This window comes from Lathyrus oleraceus, chromosome 6, assembly GCF_024323335.1.
Source record: "Lathyrus oleraceus cultivar Zhongwan6 chromosome 6, CAAS_Psat_ZW6_1.0, whole genome shotgun sequence".
NCBI classification, from domain to species: domain Eukaryota; kingdom Viridiplantae; phylum Streptophyta; class Magnoliopsida; order Fabales; family Fabaceae; genus Lathyrus; species Lathyrus oleraceus.
The window spans coordinates 293,129,514-293,148,445 of record NC_066584.1 but is presented as its reverse complement, the minus strand read 5'-3'; the positions used below and the strand labels follow the sequence as shown (position 1 = coordinate 293,148,445).

The 18,932-nt window shown below is 36.4% G+C and overlaps 3 protein-coding genes across 3 annotated transcripts; all 3 read left to right on the top strand.

Moving 5' to 3' along the window:
• The first annotated feature begins 314 nt into the window (after window positions 1–314).
• LOC127095966 (AT-hook motif nuclear-localized protein 6) lies at window positions 315–4,325 on the top strand. Its single transcript, XM_051034606.1, has 5 exons — window positions 315–1,118; window positions 2,595–2,698; window positions 3,154–3,282; window positions 3,516–3,677; window positions 3,757–4,325. Exons 1-5 carry the CDS (start codon window positions 755–757, stop codon window positions 4,063–4,065), a joined length of 1,068 nt encoding a protein of 355 aa, XP_050890563.1. The 5' UTR covers window positions 315–754; the 3' UTR covers window positions 4,066–4,325.
• A 1,028-nt stretch (window positions 4,326–5,353) lies between these two features.
• LOC127095277 (uncharacterized) lies at window positions 5,354–7,843 on the top strand. Its single transcript, XM_051033989.1, has 5 exons — window positions 5,354–5,431; window positions 5,519–5,867; window positions 5,915–6,969; window positions 7,047–7,751; window positions 7,838–7,843. The coding sequence occupies exons 1-5, from the start codon at window positions 5,354–5,356 to the stop codon at window positions 7,841–7,843; spliced, it is 2,193 nt and encodes a 730-aa protein (XP_050889946.1).
• A 29-nt stretch (window positions 7,844–7,872) lies between these two features.
• Window positions 7,873–8,529, top strand: LOC127095967 (uncharacterized). Its single transcript, XM_051034607.1, has 2 exons — window positions 7,873–7,991; window positions 8,099–8,529. Exons 1-2 carry the CDS (start codon window positions 7,944–7,946, stop codon window positions 8,468–8,470), a joined length of 420 nt encoding a protein of 139 aa, XP_050890564.1. The 5' UTR covers window positions 7,873–7,943; the 3' UTR covers window positions 8,471–8,529.
• The last annotated feature ends 10,403 nt before the right edge of the window (window positions 8,530–18,932 follow it).

The window sequence follows — 18,932 nt, the reverse complement described above, 5'->3', positions numbered from 1 at the left end:
TTGTCAGTAGTTAGGAAAATGCAATGGTTCTCTTCTAAACTTTACACCTTTAAATATTTATTTAAATCAAAAACTTTAAATAAATAAATCCCATTTTCTTTCCTTTTCAAAAATGCAACTAATTTTTTAATCTATTCAAATTAAATATCTGCATTCACAGTTAATTATTAATTCAACTTTATTAAATTTCCAAGACGGACGTGAATCATTTTCTTAACCAAAATTTATACTTTCCATTTTTCTATTAAAATATTAATTCATAATTAAAATCCGAATATTTAATTACTTTATTTTAATATTTTTTAATTTAACAAAATTTTTTATCAACTTTATTTATTTACTCAACCTTTTCCATCAAAACCCTAATTTCATAAATCACTTATCAGATTTTGTTAACCAAAGTTTGTATTTTTTTTCTTTGTAATTTTGGAGTTTGTAGATTTTTTTTTGGTAATTTCAACGTTTTTTGTGTTCTCTACAATGGTGCAGATTTGAAGCTGCGATTTTCTCGGAGACCAAGGTCAACTGTTTCAATTCCATTTCTAGGTCTTCATTTTTCAAAAATTTCATACGAAAATTGCTGTTTTTGAAGTTTAATCTGTGATTGTGAAATTTTCTGCATCAAAATCTGTTTTTTGAAGTTAATTTTGAATTTTTCTGAGTTTTTTAGTGTGATTAGGTTGTGAAAACGTTAGATTCTTCAATAGTTAGGGTTTAAACCAAATTTAGAAGTGCTAGGTATCTTAGTTTTTCTATGATTTGCATAAAAATGGAGGAAAGAGAGAATTTTGGTGCTGTGAATGCAGTGGCGGGTAATCAAGTCGCAGTGAGCTTCCATGGAGCTCCTAGGATTGAAAACAACTTGGATTTTTCCATGGCGACGGTGCCAGTGTCGATGCCGGTGACGGCAGTGAAGAAGAAGAGGGGGAGGCCAAGGAAGTATGGGCCGGACGGGAAGCCTACTCCTGGGTCTGCGACTGCGCTTTCACCGATGCCGATTTCTTCATCGATTCCTTTGACTGGAGAGTTCTCTGCTTGGAAAAGGGGTGGAGGGAAGCCTGTTGAATCTATCAAGAAATCATCTTTTAAATTTGATTTTGAAAGTCCACCAGGACAAGGTATTATTTATAGCTTTTTGATCTTTTTAGTTTCAAGTTTGAAATACTTTGAAGCTTTTAATTTTAGTAAGTTTGTGTTTATTAATTTTTGCTTCTTTGACTGTTATTTATGTTTTTAAGATTTTGTTTTTACTGTTATTATAACTTATATTTGCAGTTTTTAAGAAATGATGAATCTAGTCTAATGGCTCTTGTTATTTTCCTTTTAAATAGAGGATAAACATGACATATTTTAATTTAATTTTAATTTTAATTTTAATTTTTGGTTTGAATTTTAATTGATATGGAGTAAGTTATTTTCTCTGATATGTGTTTTTAGTATGCAATTTTGTATATTTGCTTGTGAATTGTGATAGAGTTTACATTTGGGGGGTGGGGAGTAGAGTGGACCCATAGCTGAGATTCCTTTTCAGATCTGAGTACAAATTGTGAGGTGGATTTGGATATTTTTGTGGTTGAAACTTGAAAGTGAGTTTTTGTTTTTGTTTATGTTTATGTTTAGGGTAGCATATATGATGCTCCTTATTTTCCTTTATGAGAAGAAGTAAAAGATTGCATGAGAGTAAATGAAGGGACCAGCTAGAACTGGTCTAATTCTAATCTATAATAATTAATTTTAACATCTTCTTAGCTTACTAGTTGCCTTATTGGCTGATTTGAATAATGGGTTGCAATATAGGAACTTATCCATTATTATGGAGACTATGTGGCCTCGTAGAACGGTAGTATCAAACAATATTGCAGTCAAATGTGTTGAAATGAATTTTAAATTTCGCGGGGAGGTTTTTGGTCAAAGGGTTTGTTTGGATGGAGAGAATCAGAGAAGGATTTAGGTAGAACTTTGAGATCGCTTAAAACTCTCTCTTATTCCTTACTTTTTTTTAAGTCATTATTGAGTAAATACCAAAAAAGTCATAAAACAAACTGTTTAAGCACCTAAAGGTTTAATGTATATAAAAAAATTGATGTTTATATCCCTGTATTAGAAGAAGAAAACACTAAAATATATACTGTAAAAAAACATAAAAACATAAAATTATACGTAATATCAAGTTTTTCATTTTAAACATTTATTATCTATCGGTACCACTGCCATTTTGACCTGTAAAGCAAGCATAGCAGCAACCAAGCAAACCACTCCTCTACAGAACAGGCTTCCATTAGCTGCCGGTAGTCTCTATAGTGTTCTACTTCTAGCATTTTAAACAACAAAATAAAGAAAACAGACAAAAATCATTAGTACTTAATGCTTCCTTTTCTTTCCTTTTTCTTTGTTTGTTTGGTTTCCCTTTTCTTTATCTTCCAACATCCAAGTAGGTCCCATTGGCAGGATAAATTTCACATAAGGACCAGGATGATGTGAATCATGAATGAACTGGTTATTGTTCTCATTTTAGGAAGATCAATTGTGGACTTCTATTATTATATTTCCTGTCTTTCTCAATCAATTAACCTTCCTTTATGTATTTTATGTAGGTGTAGGTGTAAGTGCAGGTGCAGTTGCAGGTGCAGGTGAGAGAATTGCAAAAGCAGTAGGTGCCAATTTCACGGCTTATATGCTTACCGTGAATTCTGGCGAGGTAATCTATTCATTTCCCTTTTAGTGCCTATACCCTGAAGTAAAGTTATGATGTTACTATAAGTCTACACCAATCAATTCATGTATGTATGAATACCTTACTTAAAATGCAAATAATGTTGTCCTTTTCGTATGTTCATATCCCATATACATGTTTCTGTATCTTGTGTATAATGCTCATTGTTCATCTCTTTTGCACGTTTTTCTTTACCTTATGTATGTGCACATAGTTGTACTTTAGTATGTGTACTGTATTGTGGAATGAGGATAACCAGTTGGAAAAAATCATTTAATTCCCGAGATAAACAGCTACGCAAGTGGCTCAGATGTGTTTGAATTAGCTTGGTACCGTTTATTTTTTTGTTGCAATATGTAATAGTGATGTGATATAGCGCACATGGTAGTGGTTGTGTATGTTGTCTCATTTGCATTTGTGATTTTCATGATATGTCTTAGGATGTCACCATGAAAATTATGTCCTCCCAACAAGGATCACGTGCTATATGCATTCTCTCTGCAACTGGCACAATTTCAAATGTTACACTTCGCCAATCGACTTCTTCAGGGAGTACTTTAACATATGAGGTGAGTTCAATACCGTGTCTATTATGGAAAATATGTACCATAATGTCCTTGGTTTACATACAGCCCTTTGCCCTCTTGTACTTTAACATAAAGGGAAGGCTCATTTATGAGCTTCATTTTTCTACTCTAGAAAGATAACTCTATCCTTCGATGGCATCATTTTACTAACTTCATACTGAGTTGGTGTTACAATTATCTTCAAGTTTCATACCTCATACCGCGTTCTTTTACAGGGACGGTTTGAGATTCTTTCCTTGTCTGGTTCCTTCATGCCAACTGATAATGGAATTACAAAAAGCAGATCTGGTGGAATGAGCGTCTCTTTGGCAGGTCCGGATGGTCGAGTATTGGGCGGCGGGCTCGCTGGTTTGCTTATAGCTTCTGGTCCTGTGCAGGTAATCCTCAAGAGTATGCTCGATAAACGGAAAGTCTTGTAATCTCTTTCCAACACTCACTATCTTGTGCATGCATCAGGTTGTTTTGGGAAGTTTTCTTCCTAATCACCATCTAGAGGACAAAAGCAAGAATCAGAGGACGGAGCATACTATATCAACCATTACACATAATCATCCTCCTCCACATGTTAATCATCATCATCACAAGTCTAATGAAGTAAGTTTCGGTGGCGTGAAACCTATTATGACACCTGCTGCATTTCAAGAAGAGAAAATTGTTTCTTTCAACAACAACAACAACGTTCAAGACTCTAGGAACAATTCATCTGCTGATGACAGAGATCCTTTACCTGAAAAGGATTCTAATCATAGCCAATCAAATGCTTGAGCTGACTCAACCTCATACTATACTGAAGCTCTCAAAATTAACTTGCCAAGACAGAATTGTGGTTGTCATCATCATGTGTCAAAAGTTGCAATGTTTAGTGGTAGGTGTTAGTTTTCCACGTTGTTGTTTTGTTCCTCTGATGTATCTCTTGTAATGTTTTGTTTACTCAGTATGGTATCAGTTAGATATAGGATACTTGTTGTGCTATTATTATTTTTGTACTTGTTTACATTTTATATATAATATGGATGTTAAATTAAGTGTGAGTGAATGTGATGTAAACTGTTATTTTGCTGTGAAAGAAGATTTTGCATATCAACTTCTTAACTTTAGCTTCTCTTGTTAATAAAAGGCCACTTTACTTTTTTATAAATCAGGTTCCAGTATAGTTTTCAAGTAAATAAATTAATTGGTGATTATAACTGTTTCTGTAACTAGAGCTATTGCCATCATCTTTTTAATATAGATACATTAGTTACTTAAATTATTATGTTTGTTTCCTGAATAAATTGAGACAAGTTTCATAATTAAATATAGTTAAATAATAAGAGATCTATATGAGACTTAAATAGTTAAAGTTTACTAGCCCTTTTTTTCAATGCTTATAACTCATTCTAGAGTTCTGTATGAATTTCAAAGTAGAAGACGCCTTCAATATTTTTCATGTATAAAATGTCCAAGACCAAATATAATTTGAGCAAGAATATTCGTACAACTTTTTATTTCGTTAAGCAACTGATATTATTATTTAAGTAACAAATTAAACATTTTCATGTGTTAAATGGATTGTTTATTGAATTTCGAAGCTTTTCATGCACCGAATTTGTTGACGTTTTGTTTTTGGGTGGAAAAGAAGAGGAACCCCAAGGCAAAGAAAAAGAAAACAAGCAAAAAGACAAAGTCAAACAGGCCAAAAAAAAATGAGATAATAATTTTTTTAAGGGTTAAATACACTTTTCCCCCTGTAATGTTAGCGAGTTTAGGATTACCCCCTGTAAAAATATTTTTTGTAAACCCCCCCTTATGTTATGTAGATTCCTTCATAGAACCCCCTAATATCCAGGTGGCATGGAATCTAATAAGAGGTCCTACACCTGGCATATTTTTAATTTTGTTAAAGTGATTATGTGTCATTTTACACTTTTTAATTTCAAATACCCCCTTAGAAAATTAGGGTTCTGAACATAGCAGGGAAGACGAAGACGAAATTTCCAGGGGAAGACGAAGACGAAGAAGAAGAATGCAGGGAACGAAGCAAACGAGAAAGACGACCGCAGTGAAGACGAAGATGAAGACAACCTCAGCGAATACGAAGAAGCGATCCAGCTCAGTGAAGACGAGCTCAGTGAAGTGTCCAAAGTCCGAGGTTAGTAAAAATTTGAAGTTCATCAATGTCGTAGGGTAAAATTTTGAAATCAACAATCTTTGACATGTGGGTATAATATATTGACAGGATTCACAACACTTTAGTGTTACACTCCACCATGGGGGTGAATTTTACAGGGTTTTTGAAGAAGAAATTATATACAGAGGGGGTACGGATACGACAGTTAATGGGATACATGTTTCAAATTGGAACATGGATAACATTGAGAAGTTGTTGAGTAGGTTAGAGTATAAGGCTGATTGTGTTAGGGTATGGACAAAAGTTTTAGAAATTCAAGATGGTTTTTTTCTGATTAGGAAAGATGATGATGCTGTTGATGATTTTGCTCTATACTTTAGTGCAATGAATGTGAAAGGAGATTTGTATGTTGAACATAGTACTGGGAACATGGACCCTGCTGATAGGGAACCTAAATGTGTGAATGATGATGACCACCCCCTGATAATGGAATTGATGGGTTAGATGAGGAGAAGGTAGAGGGGTTAGATGACAGTGAAGATGAAAGAGATACTGCTTACTTTGATGGTTTTGAAGGAATAGATGTTACTAAGCCTATTAGGGAGGAGCCCAATAACAGTATGGAGGAGCCCAATAAGAGTATGGATTCAGATGATGTATACTATAGTGATGAGTTGAATAGTTCTGACCCAGATGATTCTTGTGATGAAGAAAGGCCCAAGTATGCTAGGTTTAGGAAAGAGCATCTAAACAAAGACTTTATATTCAAGTGGGGTATGGAATTCAACACACTTGATGACTTTAGGGCAGCTATCCGTGAGTGGTCAGTGCTTAATGGGAGGGAAATTTCTTTTGTGAAAAATGAGGGAGATAGGGTAAGGGTGGTGTGTAAGCATAAATGTGGGTTTTTAGTCTTATGCTCTAAGGTGGGCCACAAGGAGACTTTTGCTATAAAAATACTTGTACATAAGCACACATGTGCTAGGGTTTTGAACAACAAGTCTGCTAGCTCAAAGTGGGTGGCCAAGCATGTGGTAAAGAGGATGCAAACTTCTGATACAGTCAGGATAAGAGACATCATCCAAGATATGAGGCAAACATATTCTGTGGGTATTACTGTTGCAAAAGCATGGAGGGCTAAGCTAATTGCCAAGAAGATAATTGAAGGTGATGCTGACAATCAGTATGCTTCCATATGGAGGTATGCAGAAGAACTAAGAAGGGTAAACCATGGCAACACTGTGAAGATAAATGTAGAAAGACCTAGTCCATCCATACAACCAAGGTTTGGGTCATTTTATTTCTGTTTTGATGGCTGTAAGAAAGGCTTTATTCATGGATGCAGACCATTTGTGGGGGTTGATGGATGTCACTTAAAGACCAAGTATGGTGGACAGTTACTTATTGCTGTAGGCAGGGATGCTAATGATCAATACTTCCCTTTGGCATTTGGTGTGGTTGAAAATGAAACAAAGGAGAGTTGGAGATGGTTTATACAACTACTAATGGAGGACATTGGTCAGGATAGAAGATATGTATTTATCTCTGATCAACAGAAGGTATGTATTTAACTCTATCTTTCTGTTGCAAATTATTCTATTCTCTAAATGTTGAAAAAATTTCTATTTTGTATCAGGGACTTGTGGCTGTATTTGAAGAATTGTCTGATACTATTGAGCATAAATTATGTCTTAGGCACTTGTATGCTAATTTCAAGAAAAGGTTTGGTGGAGGAGCCCTTATTAGAGATTTAATGATGGGAGCTGCTAAAGCCACATACTATCAGGCATGGGTCCAAAAGATGAATGAATTGAAGAATGCAGATCCCAATGCTTGGACTTGGTTGATGGCTGTTCCTACCAAAAGCTGGTGTAAGCATGCCTTTTCTTTTTACCCTAAATGTGATACATTGATGAATAATATCTCAGAGTCTTTTAATGCTACCATTCTAGCTGCTAGGGACAAACCTATACTCACAATGTGTGAGTGGATAAGAAAATATCTGATGAATAGGTTATCCACCTCTGCAAGTAAACTAGAAAATTGGCCACATAAGGTGATGCCAATACCTAGGAGAAGGTTAGATAATGAGGTGTTCAATAGTGGTCATTGGTTGCCAACATGGTCAATTGCTGAGACTTTTCAGGTTACACATAGTTACAACACACATGAATTTATTGTTGACATTGCTAAAAGGTCATGTAGTTGTAATTTTTGGGAATTAGTAGGAATTCCATGTAGGCATGCTGTAGCTGCTCTGAGTTATAGAAAGCAAAACCCTGATGAATTTGTTGATGCTTGTTACACAAGAGAAAAGTTTGCACTATGTTATGGATTTTCAGTAAGTCCAATCAATGGTCAAGATATGTGGCCAGAAGTTGAGATGGAACCACCTCTACCACCTGCATATAAAAATGGTCATGGTAGACCTAAGAAGATTAGGATAAGAGAAAGTGGAGAGGATGGTGCAAGGAAGAGAAGATCTGGTGTTGCATATAAGTGCACCAAATGTGATAATTTTGGTCACAATGCTATGACTTGTAAGGCTACCACTCAGGATCCCAATGCACTTAAAAGAAAGGTAATTCATTGTGATATACATTTTGTCTTACATTCTACATTTTGTCTTACATTCTTCATTGTGATATGCATTGTGATGACAACCATACATTGTGTCTTACATTGTAGAGAAAACCTAAAAAAGGACATGTGCCAACTGCAACTGATATGCCAACTGCAAATGATATGCCAACTGCATCTGATATGCCTGCCCCAACTGCAACTGATATGACTGTTCCAACAAATGTGCCTGTTCCAACTGATCCACAGCCTCCAACTGATATGCCTGTTCCAACTATTATGAGTCAAACAGGATCTAGTGTGGCTGCCTCAATCACAAAACAATCCAGAAAAAGGGTTGAAAAAAAACCTATCATCAAAAGAAGGCAAAGTGAGAGGATCAAGTTGAGTTGGTTTAAAAGACTCATAACAGGTGAAGGAATATCTAGTGACAAACCAATTACCCTACCAGAAAATGAAGACATACCCACTTCAAAATGAGGGACTGATTATTATGTTTCTGCTATGTATTTTGTAATCCTTTTGGAAAACTCTTTTGTAATGCCAACTGATCTTTGAAGACATGTATTTTGTAATCCTTTTGTAACAAACATATGCACTTACTGTGATGATCAATTCTAATGTATCAGTTTAACATTATTGGTGTGTATTGTCTATAAAACACAATGGCTAGTCTGTCACATTTTTTTCTTGTTTTTCATAAACCATGAATTCTGCAGAGAGCCATGGCTAGTCTGTGCACTAATCTTACAACAAAACCATGAATTCTGCAGGACCTAAAGAAAAAGCCAAAGTATTTAATTACATTCACCTTGAATTCTGCACTGAAAAAGTTTAAGAGATAGACTACATTAATATATTTCAATTTATTTATATGTTTACTATGTCATATTTTCTTTAGAATTACTGACTATAAAATTGTTATGTAGTTTTCTGATGATTTTGCAATTTTGCTCTTTCATTATGATATAACTTTTTTCTGTCATTATTGGTAGATTGAATGCTGAAAGTTTAATCAAATAATGATGTTGCACTGACAGTTTAAGATTGATGAACAGATTACATTTCATTGATGAACACATTACAAGTTCAACATTACATTGCTGAAAAACACTAATGACATAACAATTACATGACAGACTCATTAGACTAACTTAACCATAGCTGCTATCAACATCCATGACAGACCAATTACAAACATTAACCATACATTTTTCCTCTTTTCCATTGCAATCTTTTTCTTCAGTTTTTCTAACTTGTTAAGCTTTCCGACTCTGCAATCTATCTCCTCAACAATCTCTTTAGCAAATTCAATCAAATAAGCCTTGTTGACTTCACATTGGCGGCATCCAGACGGATTGGTTTCTTTCACTGCAAACTCATTGACCAAATCATCCCACAAAAATAAACCGTACCCATTCTGCAATTTGAGACAAACACCACCAACAATTAATTTCGAAATCAAACTCAAAATAATAAAATGCTTCAAAATTGCTCACCATATAATTCCTGCATTTCCAAAATTTGCGACCGGGGTTTTCAATTGACTTGGAGACCAACAACTTCATGGTTTCATTGCATCCACATCTTGGTAAGCCGTTTCCAACTTCACTCGTGGAAGATGCCTTGCTGCCACCCATAACCCAGATGAAGGGGACACGGACGAAGATGAAGAGAGGGATGGATTTGGGGTAGGGATGGATTTCACGAAGAGAGAGAGGGATGGATTTGGGATAGGGATGGATTTCACGAAGAGAGAGAGGGATGGATTTGGAACCCTAATTTCTAGTTTATGCCATGCTGGAGACCTAATGAAGATTCACATGTGAAAATAAAAAAATTAAAAAGCCACGTCTGAAATAAAAAACCAAGATTCCATGCCACCTGGATATTAGGGGGTTCTATGAAGGAATCTACATAACATAAGGGGGGTATTGAAAAAATAACTTTACCAGGGGGGTAACCCTAAACTCGCTAACATTACAGGGGGGTAAAGTGTATTTAACCCTTTTTTTAATGAAACCTATATGTAAATTTACGTACTACACAAAAATACTAAAATATTTTTCATATTTTAAAAATGCATCTCTTGACGTATTGTGTACCAACGTTATGACGCATTAAATGAGTGTCACCTTAAATGAATATTAAAAAAATTTCGAAGATGCATTTTTGGGTATTTTCAACAAATATAATGACAATTGATCAGTTCAGTGGAGATGTCAGAGATGCATCTTTGAAAATTTGGGGTAGAATTTTAAAATTTGCTATCACCTTTACATGTCAAACATTTCCGGAGATGCATCTCCGAAATAATTTGATAAAACACAGAAATGCATGATCACAGAACCATACTTGTTTTTCCACTCAAAATTCTACCATTCTCAATCCATATTTTCACTCCAAATCTTCAATCTTGCGTTTCATCACATCAAAGAGAGCAAAAGAAGTTGAAATTCTAAGTAAAGATCATTTATTTCAAACCTTATTCCTCACATTAATCTTGTTTTTTGTCTGAAAAACTAGCATTTATTCCGAATATACATTTCAAGAACGAGTATGAACTTACCCGCAAATGCATCTCCAATATCTGTTTGTGTTCATTTTTTCAGCTCTATTTACAACATTAACGCTTATTTACTGTTCTGTGATAATTGTTTTCATGAGAAATGGGCACCCCGATGTTTTTCCTAAACAAGTTGTGTCACCCACTATCAAAGGTATTGTTGTGAAGGCGGGTAGATCTTGACAACCAATTTAAAAATGAGCAAGAGTTTGAATCTCGTGATCACATGCTTCATTAGATTCGTACAAAGACCTCAAAACTTAGATTTAGTGTGGTTATCGGAAGATCCGATAATGGTTCGAATATAAGATGTACTTTTGTAATAATAACGTGCGAAAAAGCGGGAAATATAAACCTCTTATATGGAATTTTAAACGAGACGACACCGGTTCAAGAAAATGTTAGTGTCCCTTTAAGATGTGTGGTTATATGTTGGCAAACAATAACTGAATATTTAATGTTATATGTGGTTTTCATAACAATGATTTGTGTGAAAAGTTAGTCGGTCATCCAATTGTGTGTCGCCTTATGCCGGAAGAGAAGGAATGTGTTACTGGCATGACATTGAATTTGGTTCAACCAAAAAATATACTTGCAACTTTGAAATGTAAAAAACCGGAAAATATCTCAAATATCAAGCAAATGTACAATATTCAGTATCGAACTAACAAGGCGCTTAACGAGGATAGAACTGAAATGCAACAACTCTTGAAACTGTTTTGAAACTGTTGAATGAAAACAATTATATGTCTAGGTACCGAATGTGCGAGGATGGAGTTACCGTTAGAGATATATTTTGGACTCATCCTGATTCCATAAGTTGTTCAACACGTCCTACTATGCTCATACTTGATTCAACGTATATGACCAACAAGTATAGACTTCCATTATAGGAGATGGTTGGTGTTACCTCTACTGAGAAGACCTATTATGTCGGGTTTGCATTTCTAGAGAGCAAAAAATAGGACAATGTTACTTGGGCCTTAGAGGTGTGTCGGGAAATGCTGAAGGATCAAGAAGAGGTGCCTAAAGTGATTGTTACCGACCGTGACACCGTCTTGATGAATTCGGTTGCAAAGGTATTTCCTACTTCTTATGCATTACTTTGTAGGTATCACATAACAAAGAATGTGAGAAGTCAGGTTAAATCCGCGGTAGGGACGAAACAAATAGAGTTCGAAGATGGAAAATGGTGAAGTCGGACGTGGTTTTGGAAAAAATAATGGATGCATGAAATCGTATAGTAAATTCTTCCACTAAATAATTATATGCCGATTTCATTATGCATTTCAGGAAAGTGTGCGAAAAATATCATGATTTGTTAAAATATGTTAAAAGCACAATTCTTGACCAGGTGAAGGAGAAAATAATTTGTGCTTGGACCGATCAGGTTAGACAACTTGAAAATACAACAACTAACCGAGTTGAGTCTCCCCATGCCACATTGAAGAATTTGTTGGGAAATAGTAAGGGCGATTTGTGTAGAGATTGGGATTCCGTGAACCAAATGATTCAGAAGCAACATAATAAGATACATACATCATTTGGTTGGATCATCACTGTTTTGGAACACAGATTTAAAGACAACTAACTTTATTCTCAGTTGGTCGAAAATATATCTTGAGCGGACGTGAATTATATTTTTCATGAAGCTAAACGAGATGATAATATAGGCTCTGATAGTGTAAAATGTGAATGCACAATTGTGAAATATGGTCTCTCATGTGCTTGTGTTATTGCAAAAAAGGTGAAACTTAGTAGCCCGATAAGAATGGATGAGGTTTGCACTCACTAGAAGAGGCTTAGGTTTGACGATGATAGTGTCATAAAAGACGGTAAATGAAATATCTTTATCTTGACCGAATGGGAAGTGATACAAGAGATATTTTTGAAAGCCGGTGACAAAAAGAAACTCCATATCAAAGAACAATTGATGAATATTGCATATCTGGAAACCACCAACTTGAAACCACCTTCTCAACTGGTAAAAACAAAAGGTTCTCTGAAGAAGCTTAAGCCTACACCAAATGACACTTCAACGATGCGGTCTCCTTCGTATTTTGAACATGTTGAGAAAGTTTTTTCGGACTCGCCAACTCCAAAATGTTAACAAAAAAATTCAAAGGATCTCGCATTAGCAAACCACTTCCTTCGGCGCCTCCATCAAAGATTCCATTCATTACCGAGATACCAATTTTTACGCACAAATACATTGAGCATATCGTCAATGTTGAGGGGACGGTAATTGCAGTTATCGAGTTGTTTCAAATTTACTCGATAAAAGAGAAGATAATCATACACTTTTCCTTCATCAACTTATCCAAGAGTTGAGGATCCATAAAGAATCATACACACGACTATACGAAAAGAAAGAAAACTTGATGAAGTTTATGAGTCTCTTATTCCTTGCCTTAGTGGACCATCCCCAAAGGCAAAATGGACATGCTTCCCTAAAATGGATCACCTTATAGCATATGCGTATGATAGAGTGTGTATTGATTTTACACGATATAGTTTTTCAGAAACCTTTTTCCCACTGTGCACCGCCCACCTAAAAATCCAAATAATCGTATTATGTGTATTGGATGGCTTTCAAAATCATGGAATTTTTTTCAAGTTTACTTGAAACCGGGATACTCTATACCACTTACATCACCGGAGTGGGCAACTCATTCAATAACAAAAGTCAAGACTTGGCCGGACCATTTTATGGAAAGGATGCAAGAGTTCGAGAAATTGAGAAACATTGAAAGAGAATCAAATGCACAAAAGTCAAAGGGGGTACCACCCATAGATTTAGCCGATGATAAATGTTTTGATTCATTTTAATTTTCTGTTTAGTCGAACAAATAAGTGTTATCATACCTCAAAATTTACCCTACCCTTCACAATGTCCACCTAGTTCCTTAACCCTAATTCATATGCATATCTTCATGATAAATCATTTCACTTGCATTAGCATTGTTCAAGACAAGAGGACATGTATCTTGGATTCAAAGCATTATTGTGTGTACCTAGTGGAAGCTAGGGTTTCCTAGCAACTTGAGGTTGCTTAATCAAGCTAAATCCTAATTAGTTATCCTTTGTTTCTTTGTGTGTGTACCTTGTGTTGAAGTTTCATTTGTGTCTTCTTAGTGAAGCAAAACCCTAATTATGGCTATCCTTCCTTGTGGGGGCATCTAACCCTAGTTTCATCTGGTTCATTACCATCCATTTGTGCATGATTCATTTGCTTGTTCAAACTCCATTCAAGGCCACTTGTTCTTGGTCCATTATGAGGACTTATTGATTGAATCAATTTCATTTCAAGTCATTACATGTTTATCTGTTGCTTAATGATATCTTTTGGTCCAAAGCCCATTCCCAAGGCACTTGTTAACACTGAAACGCATCACATATTTGGCTCGATTTGCATATATTTTACTGTCGTTTTGATTTCATTTCTAGTATTATGGTGGTACTTAGTCTAGAATTCAAGTACTTAACCATATGGAAGTCGTACATGAAGAAACGAGGCAAATCAGATGGAAAATGGAGAAAAATGCACATTTTACACTCACGGCGACCAACATGGCGATCGCCATAGAGCTAGCCACGATGTGTCTGACATGTCCCATGACCCAATGATCACAAAGACCAAGTCCCCACATTTTATGAAGGTGGCGTTCGCCACAAGGGGTATGGCGATCACCATCCCCTATAAGAGTGAAGCAGTCAAAGGGCTGGAGCATTCTTCCTGACTTTCCCATTTTTCTCTCACATGAATTTAGCCACATTGACTTGGTATCCAAGGATTTGTAACACTATAAATAGAGGTTGAATTTCACATTTTAAGGTATCCAATATTAGTACAACTTAAGCCATATATTCATATTTTTGAGAGCTTTAACTCTTCACATCAGAGGGTTATCGCATTGCGGTTGCCATTAAGTTTGTAGCACTTTATTTTGGATCACTTTTAGTTTTATCTTGCCAACATTTATTTTCATGTTCAAGCTTTCCTTCGATTTATTTCTGTACCATATTCAAGACTCCGTTTGGAGAAGGTTCTTATTATTATCAGCTTTATTTATTTCTTTTGTCTATTTACTTCTTATTACCAGGATTACTTATTTCTTTTAGTCATATACGTTATATGCTTGTTATTTTTCTTGCCTTACCTTAAATTCAAAGTTAAATTTATTTCACTGCATGTTCGTAATTTTAATCGAATCGCTTGTTATGTTTAATTTGCAATCCATCGCTTTATTGTTTACTATGATCATGTCCAACTAATCTATTGGTGCTAGAATGTGAGGGTCGTCAATTCAACGGTACTTGATATGTTATTTCTTTAGGATTACTATCAGGGCTATTTTGTTTTTTATCTAAACTTTTAAGAAATTAAATTGGTCAGGTTACTACGAGAGTATGACCGTAGATATGCCGGGTAAGATCGAAATTCGTCCGGTACCTAAGATAAAATTGTTAATTTTTTTTAATAAACACCGCGAGAGCACTTTGTTAATTAATGAGGAGAAGTTGATATTTTTAGAAAGTGGTTTTAAAACTGTTTTCGGACGCGTTTATAAGTTTAGAATCCGGTTACCCGAGCGAAAGCCGGGAATCCTTTAAAGTTAAATTTTTCAACCAAAATCACTTTTTTTACTAAGCAACATAATTTAATTTCTAAAAAAGGGTTTTCACTACTTTAATGCAAAGCGCACCAGGCATGCGAGAGCGGACAGTCTAATTTAGAGAGTAAAACCTGGTTCCGAATACACGAGAGCAACGATTCCTTTTTAATTAGTTCTTTTACAAGGAAGGAAACATTGTCCCGTAAGTAGTTCTACTTAGGAATAATAAGAGTATTATTGATCAATGAGAGAAATATTCCGGTATTATATTTATGAATTTATTCAAGTCCATTATTTTTACTTTGTTGTTCCTGTTCCTAATCTTTTACGATCGCCTTAGATAAACACCGTACCAATAGAAAACGATAGATTTACCATTAGGTTTTTGTGGGTTCGACAACCTTTTATATTACTCTGATACACTCCGTATACTTGTGGAAAACACCCATCAACACCCCAACTCCCACTTGGCCCATTCATGATCATTTCATTTGGTTATTGCTAGTTCTTGTTTGGCTTAATCATAATTTTCCATGTGTCCATTAATCCTTCATTCAAGTTTCATTGTCCATTCATTGGTCATTGGTCATTGGTCATTGTTCAATCAAGTCCATTCATTCATGTCATTCCATTTTGTCATACGGTGAACTGACTTTATGTGTTTTGCTTTTAATCGCAATGTCGCGGATAGCAAGAGTCGCCACCGACTTTTCTTTTATCCAATAAGGACAGGTGGAAAAGAACAGGAAAGACCTTAATTAGATTTTGGGTTTGGGAGGTACATTATACAAAGGGAAGGTGTTAGCACCCTTTGTATCCATGGTTATCCATGGGCTCTTAATTGCTTGATCACTTATATTATTTTTTCTTGTCTGAAAAAGTGTTCGTGAATTGTTTAGAAAATATTTTGAAAAAGAGAATTTAACTTTGTAATGATTCTCGTATGAATGTATACAAAGTGGTTATCTCGTTTAGTTTTGAAAATGGTTTAGAAAAATATAACTCAGTAATGATTCTAGTATGAATATATACCAAGTGGTGATTTTCTAGTATTTGTGAAGTGTGAAAAGTATTTTTACATTGTGAGTAAGCAATTAAGAGTTATACCTACCCAAGGTCTTGATGGGCATTTCCTATCCTCGTGAGGGTAAAACCGTCCTTATTATTGGGAAATAAGTAGTTTTATCCTTTGGATGTAAAAGGGTCATCGTAGGGTCATCAATTGGTCATTGAAGGCAACAGCTGTGAGGATACCTTAGCATTCGAAGGGACTATCATCATTTAACCGTAGGCTACACCGAAGGGTCATCGAGGGACAAAGGCAACATTCGAGGGACTATGATGATTTAACCGAAGGGTCTTTGCTAAGTGTATCCCCATATTCGTGGGACATGACCATAATACCGTAATCGTAGGGTAACAAAAGAGAGGTCCAAGATCACTTATTAAAAGGCAAAGTTTTACAATTAATTATATAGCCGTAATCAATTAGGTAATTAGGTCCACATTAACATCGATGAAATCAATACATTAAAATCAACTAGAGAATTTAGGATGAATCTCCACATTAAAATCAAGTAATTCAGAATCCATCTCCATAGGGATATCCCACACATAAGGTGGAATACCTAGCCGGCCATTTCCTCGGGAATATGTAAACCTTTACACAATTCAGCACACGGGTTAGAGCACCGAGGTAAAGTACAATTGAAAATTGCACCACAAAATAAACACAACAGTCATAAAGTCAGGCCAAATAATGCAGAATTATAATGAAGCTTGATTAGACAAACATAAGGCAGAACAGAAAAGAAACAAAACAGCCACTGTCTCGTTCGCTCCTGCTTCGCCTAGCGAAGGCTTAGCGAGTGCTCGCTACAAGCTCGCTTAGCGATGTGCTAGCGAGCGGCTGCTGGTTTTGAATTTGATGACAGCATGATCTCCGGAACCCTGAACTTTGCGGCATTGAATTACAGGAATAGCATGGATAAACATTCAGGATATTCAAGCATATTTAAGTTCGCATGTGAAATCAAATTACATATCCGGAAATTTAATCATGATGTCTTATGTATGTAGAGATTATCGATTAAAAGCATAAAACATTAGAGATACGCCAACCTGTTTGCAACCGAGCTGCGAGGTTGAAGGGACTGACCACTCTTGGTATCGGATGGAATTGGGCGGCGGTAGCTTCGGAGCGGATGAGCAGCCTTTAGGGTTTCTTTACTCGGAATTCCTTAAGCTGGTCTCCAGGGTTTCTGTGCCAGGGTTTCCGTCCGTCTTCGTCTGTTTTCGTCCTCCTCTTTCCTGACTGAAGCTTGGCTATTTATAATGTTCTTGTTGTGACCTAATGGGCTCAGAATGAAGCCCAGAAATTCTGATATTCGCAAGCTTCGCTAGGCGAAGGAGTTGCTCGCCTAGCGAGCAAGCTAGTTTGGGCTTTTACTGGATCTGGTGCTTCGCTGGGGCGAGTGTCATAACGAGGGGTTCGCTAGGCGAAGGAATTGCTCGCCTAGCGAGCGAGCTAGTTTGGGCCTTTTTCTGGAGTGGGTCCGTTGTGAGCTGGCCTTTTGTTCCTTTAAGGTCAGTGCCTTGCAGAATAAGTCGGAGTGCTTCGAGAAATGTTTTATAAGATTAGTGGGCAAATTTTGGGGTATGACAGCTGCCCCTGTTCAATATTCTTGAACCGAGAGAGTTAGGATGGCAAGTATGCCGTTCGTGGTCTGGAGGTGGAAGATTATTGAACACTAGAATGCCCCAAAAATTTGCACTTGTCAATTAGTCTTGACGGAGATGGGCTTAAAGATGCCATCCAGGAAGTTTGATGATGAGAGCTTCAGATTGTGTCGTACGTTAGGCGATATCCGAAGACATGGGTGTCATATCGGGTCGTACGTTAGACTGTATAGTGAGTCCTCCATTATGCTGTCGACTTCGCCGGGGAGTCGGAGTGTGTTATATACTGCTGGGGATAAGGGATCAGAATGGATCATACGCTAGACCGCATCTGAATAGCAGAGTGAGTTGTTCATTAGGCGGATGACTTTGCTGGGGATGAGAGATCGGAGTGGATCGTATGCCAGATCGTATCTGAGTTGAAGATCCAAATAGGTCGTACGTTAGACCGTGTTGGAGTTGTGGCATGTCAGGCTGCATCTGAGGATGAAAGGGATAGTCATACGCTAGACTACACTTCAGAGATGTATGTATGCTAGGTAGCATCTGAGGGAATGAACATCCAAATGGGTCGTACGCTAGACCGTCTCTGAGCAGAATGAGCCGTCCGTTAGGCTGGATCTGATGATGAAAGGGGTAGTCGTATGCTAGACTACGCTTCAGAAATGTACCGTACACTAGGTAGCATCTGAGGAGATGAAGGTCTAACTGGGTCGTACATTAGACCGTATTGGAGTTGTTGAAGGTCAGAATGGACCATACGTTAGATCGCATCTGAGTTGAAGGAGTCATATGTTGAGCTGAATCAGAATGAACCGTACGCTAGGCTATATCTGATAGTATTTGTATATGTTGTATTTGCAATAAATGTCTGGGATGGGCTTATAGATGCCATCGTTAGGAGGATGTCAGAATGAATGGTGACATGGGGTATATCTGAAAGATGTAGTTGAATCCTGAATGTAATTGATAAAGAGGTCCGTCTGGATGGACCTTTGTTTTGATTGTACCAAGAGGATAATCAACCTGAAAAATAAAAGTTAGCTTCATGCCATGTCATGATGCATGAGATGTTTTATGC

Coding starts and splice junctions, on each gene's coding strand:
- LOC127095966 (XM_051034606.1), top strand. CDS start 755: ATGATTTGCATAAAAATGGAGGAAAGAGAGAATTTTGGTGCTGTGAAT. Junction 1,119..2,594: donor TGAAAGTCCACCAGGACAAG/GTATTATTTATA, acceptor TATTTTATGTAG/GTGTAGGTGTAAGTGCAGGT. Junction 3,678..3,756: donor TAGCTTCTGGTCCTGTGCAG/GTAATCCTCAAG, acceptor TGCATGCATCAG/GTTGTTTTGGGAAGTTTTCT.
- LOC127095277 (XM_051033989.1), top strand. CDS start 5,354: ATGAAGACAACCTCAGCGAATACGAAGAAGCGATCCAGCTCAGTGAAG. Junction 5,432..5,518: donor TGAAGTGTCCAAAGTCCGAG/GTTAGTAAAAAT, acceptor ATATATTGACAG/GATTCACAACACTTTAGTGT. Junction 6,970..7,046: donor TTATCTCTGATCAACAGAAG/GTATGTATTTAA, acceptor ATTTTGTATCAG/GGACTTGTGGCTGTATTTGA.
- LOC127095967 (XM_051034607.1), top strand. CDS start 7,944: ATGACTTGTAAGGCTACCACTCAGGATCCCAATGCACTTAAAAGAAAG. Junction 7,992..8,098: donor CCAATGCACTTAAAAGAAAG/GTAATTCATTGT, acceptor CTTACATTGTAG/AGAAAACCTAAAAAAGGACA.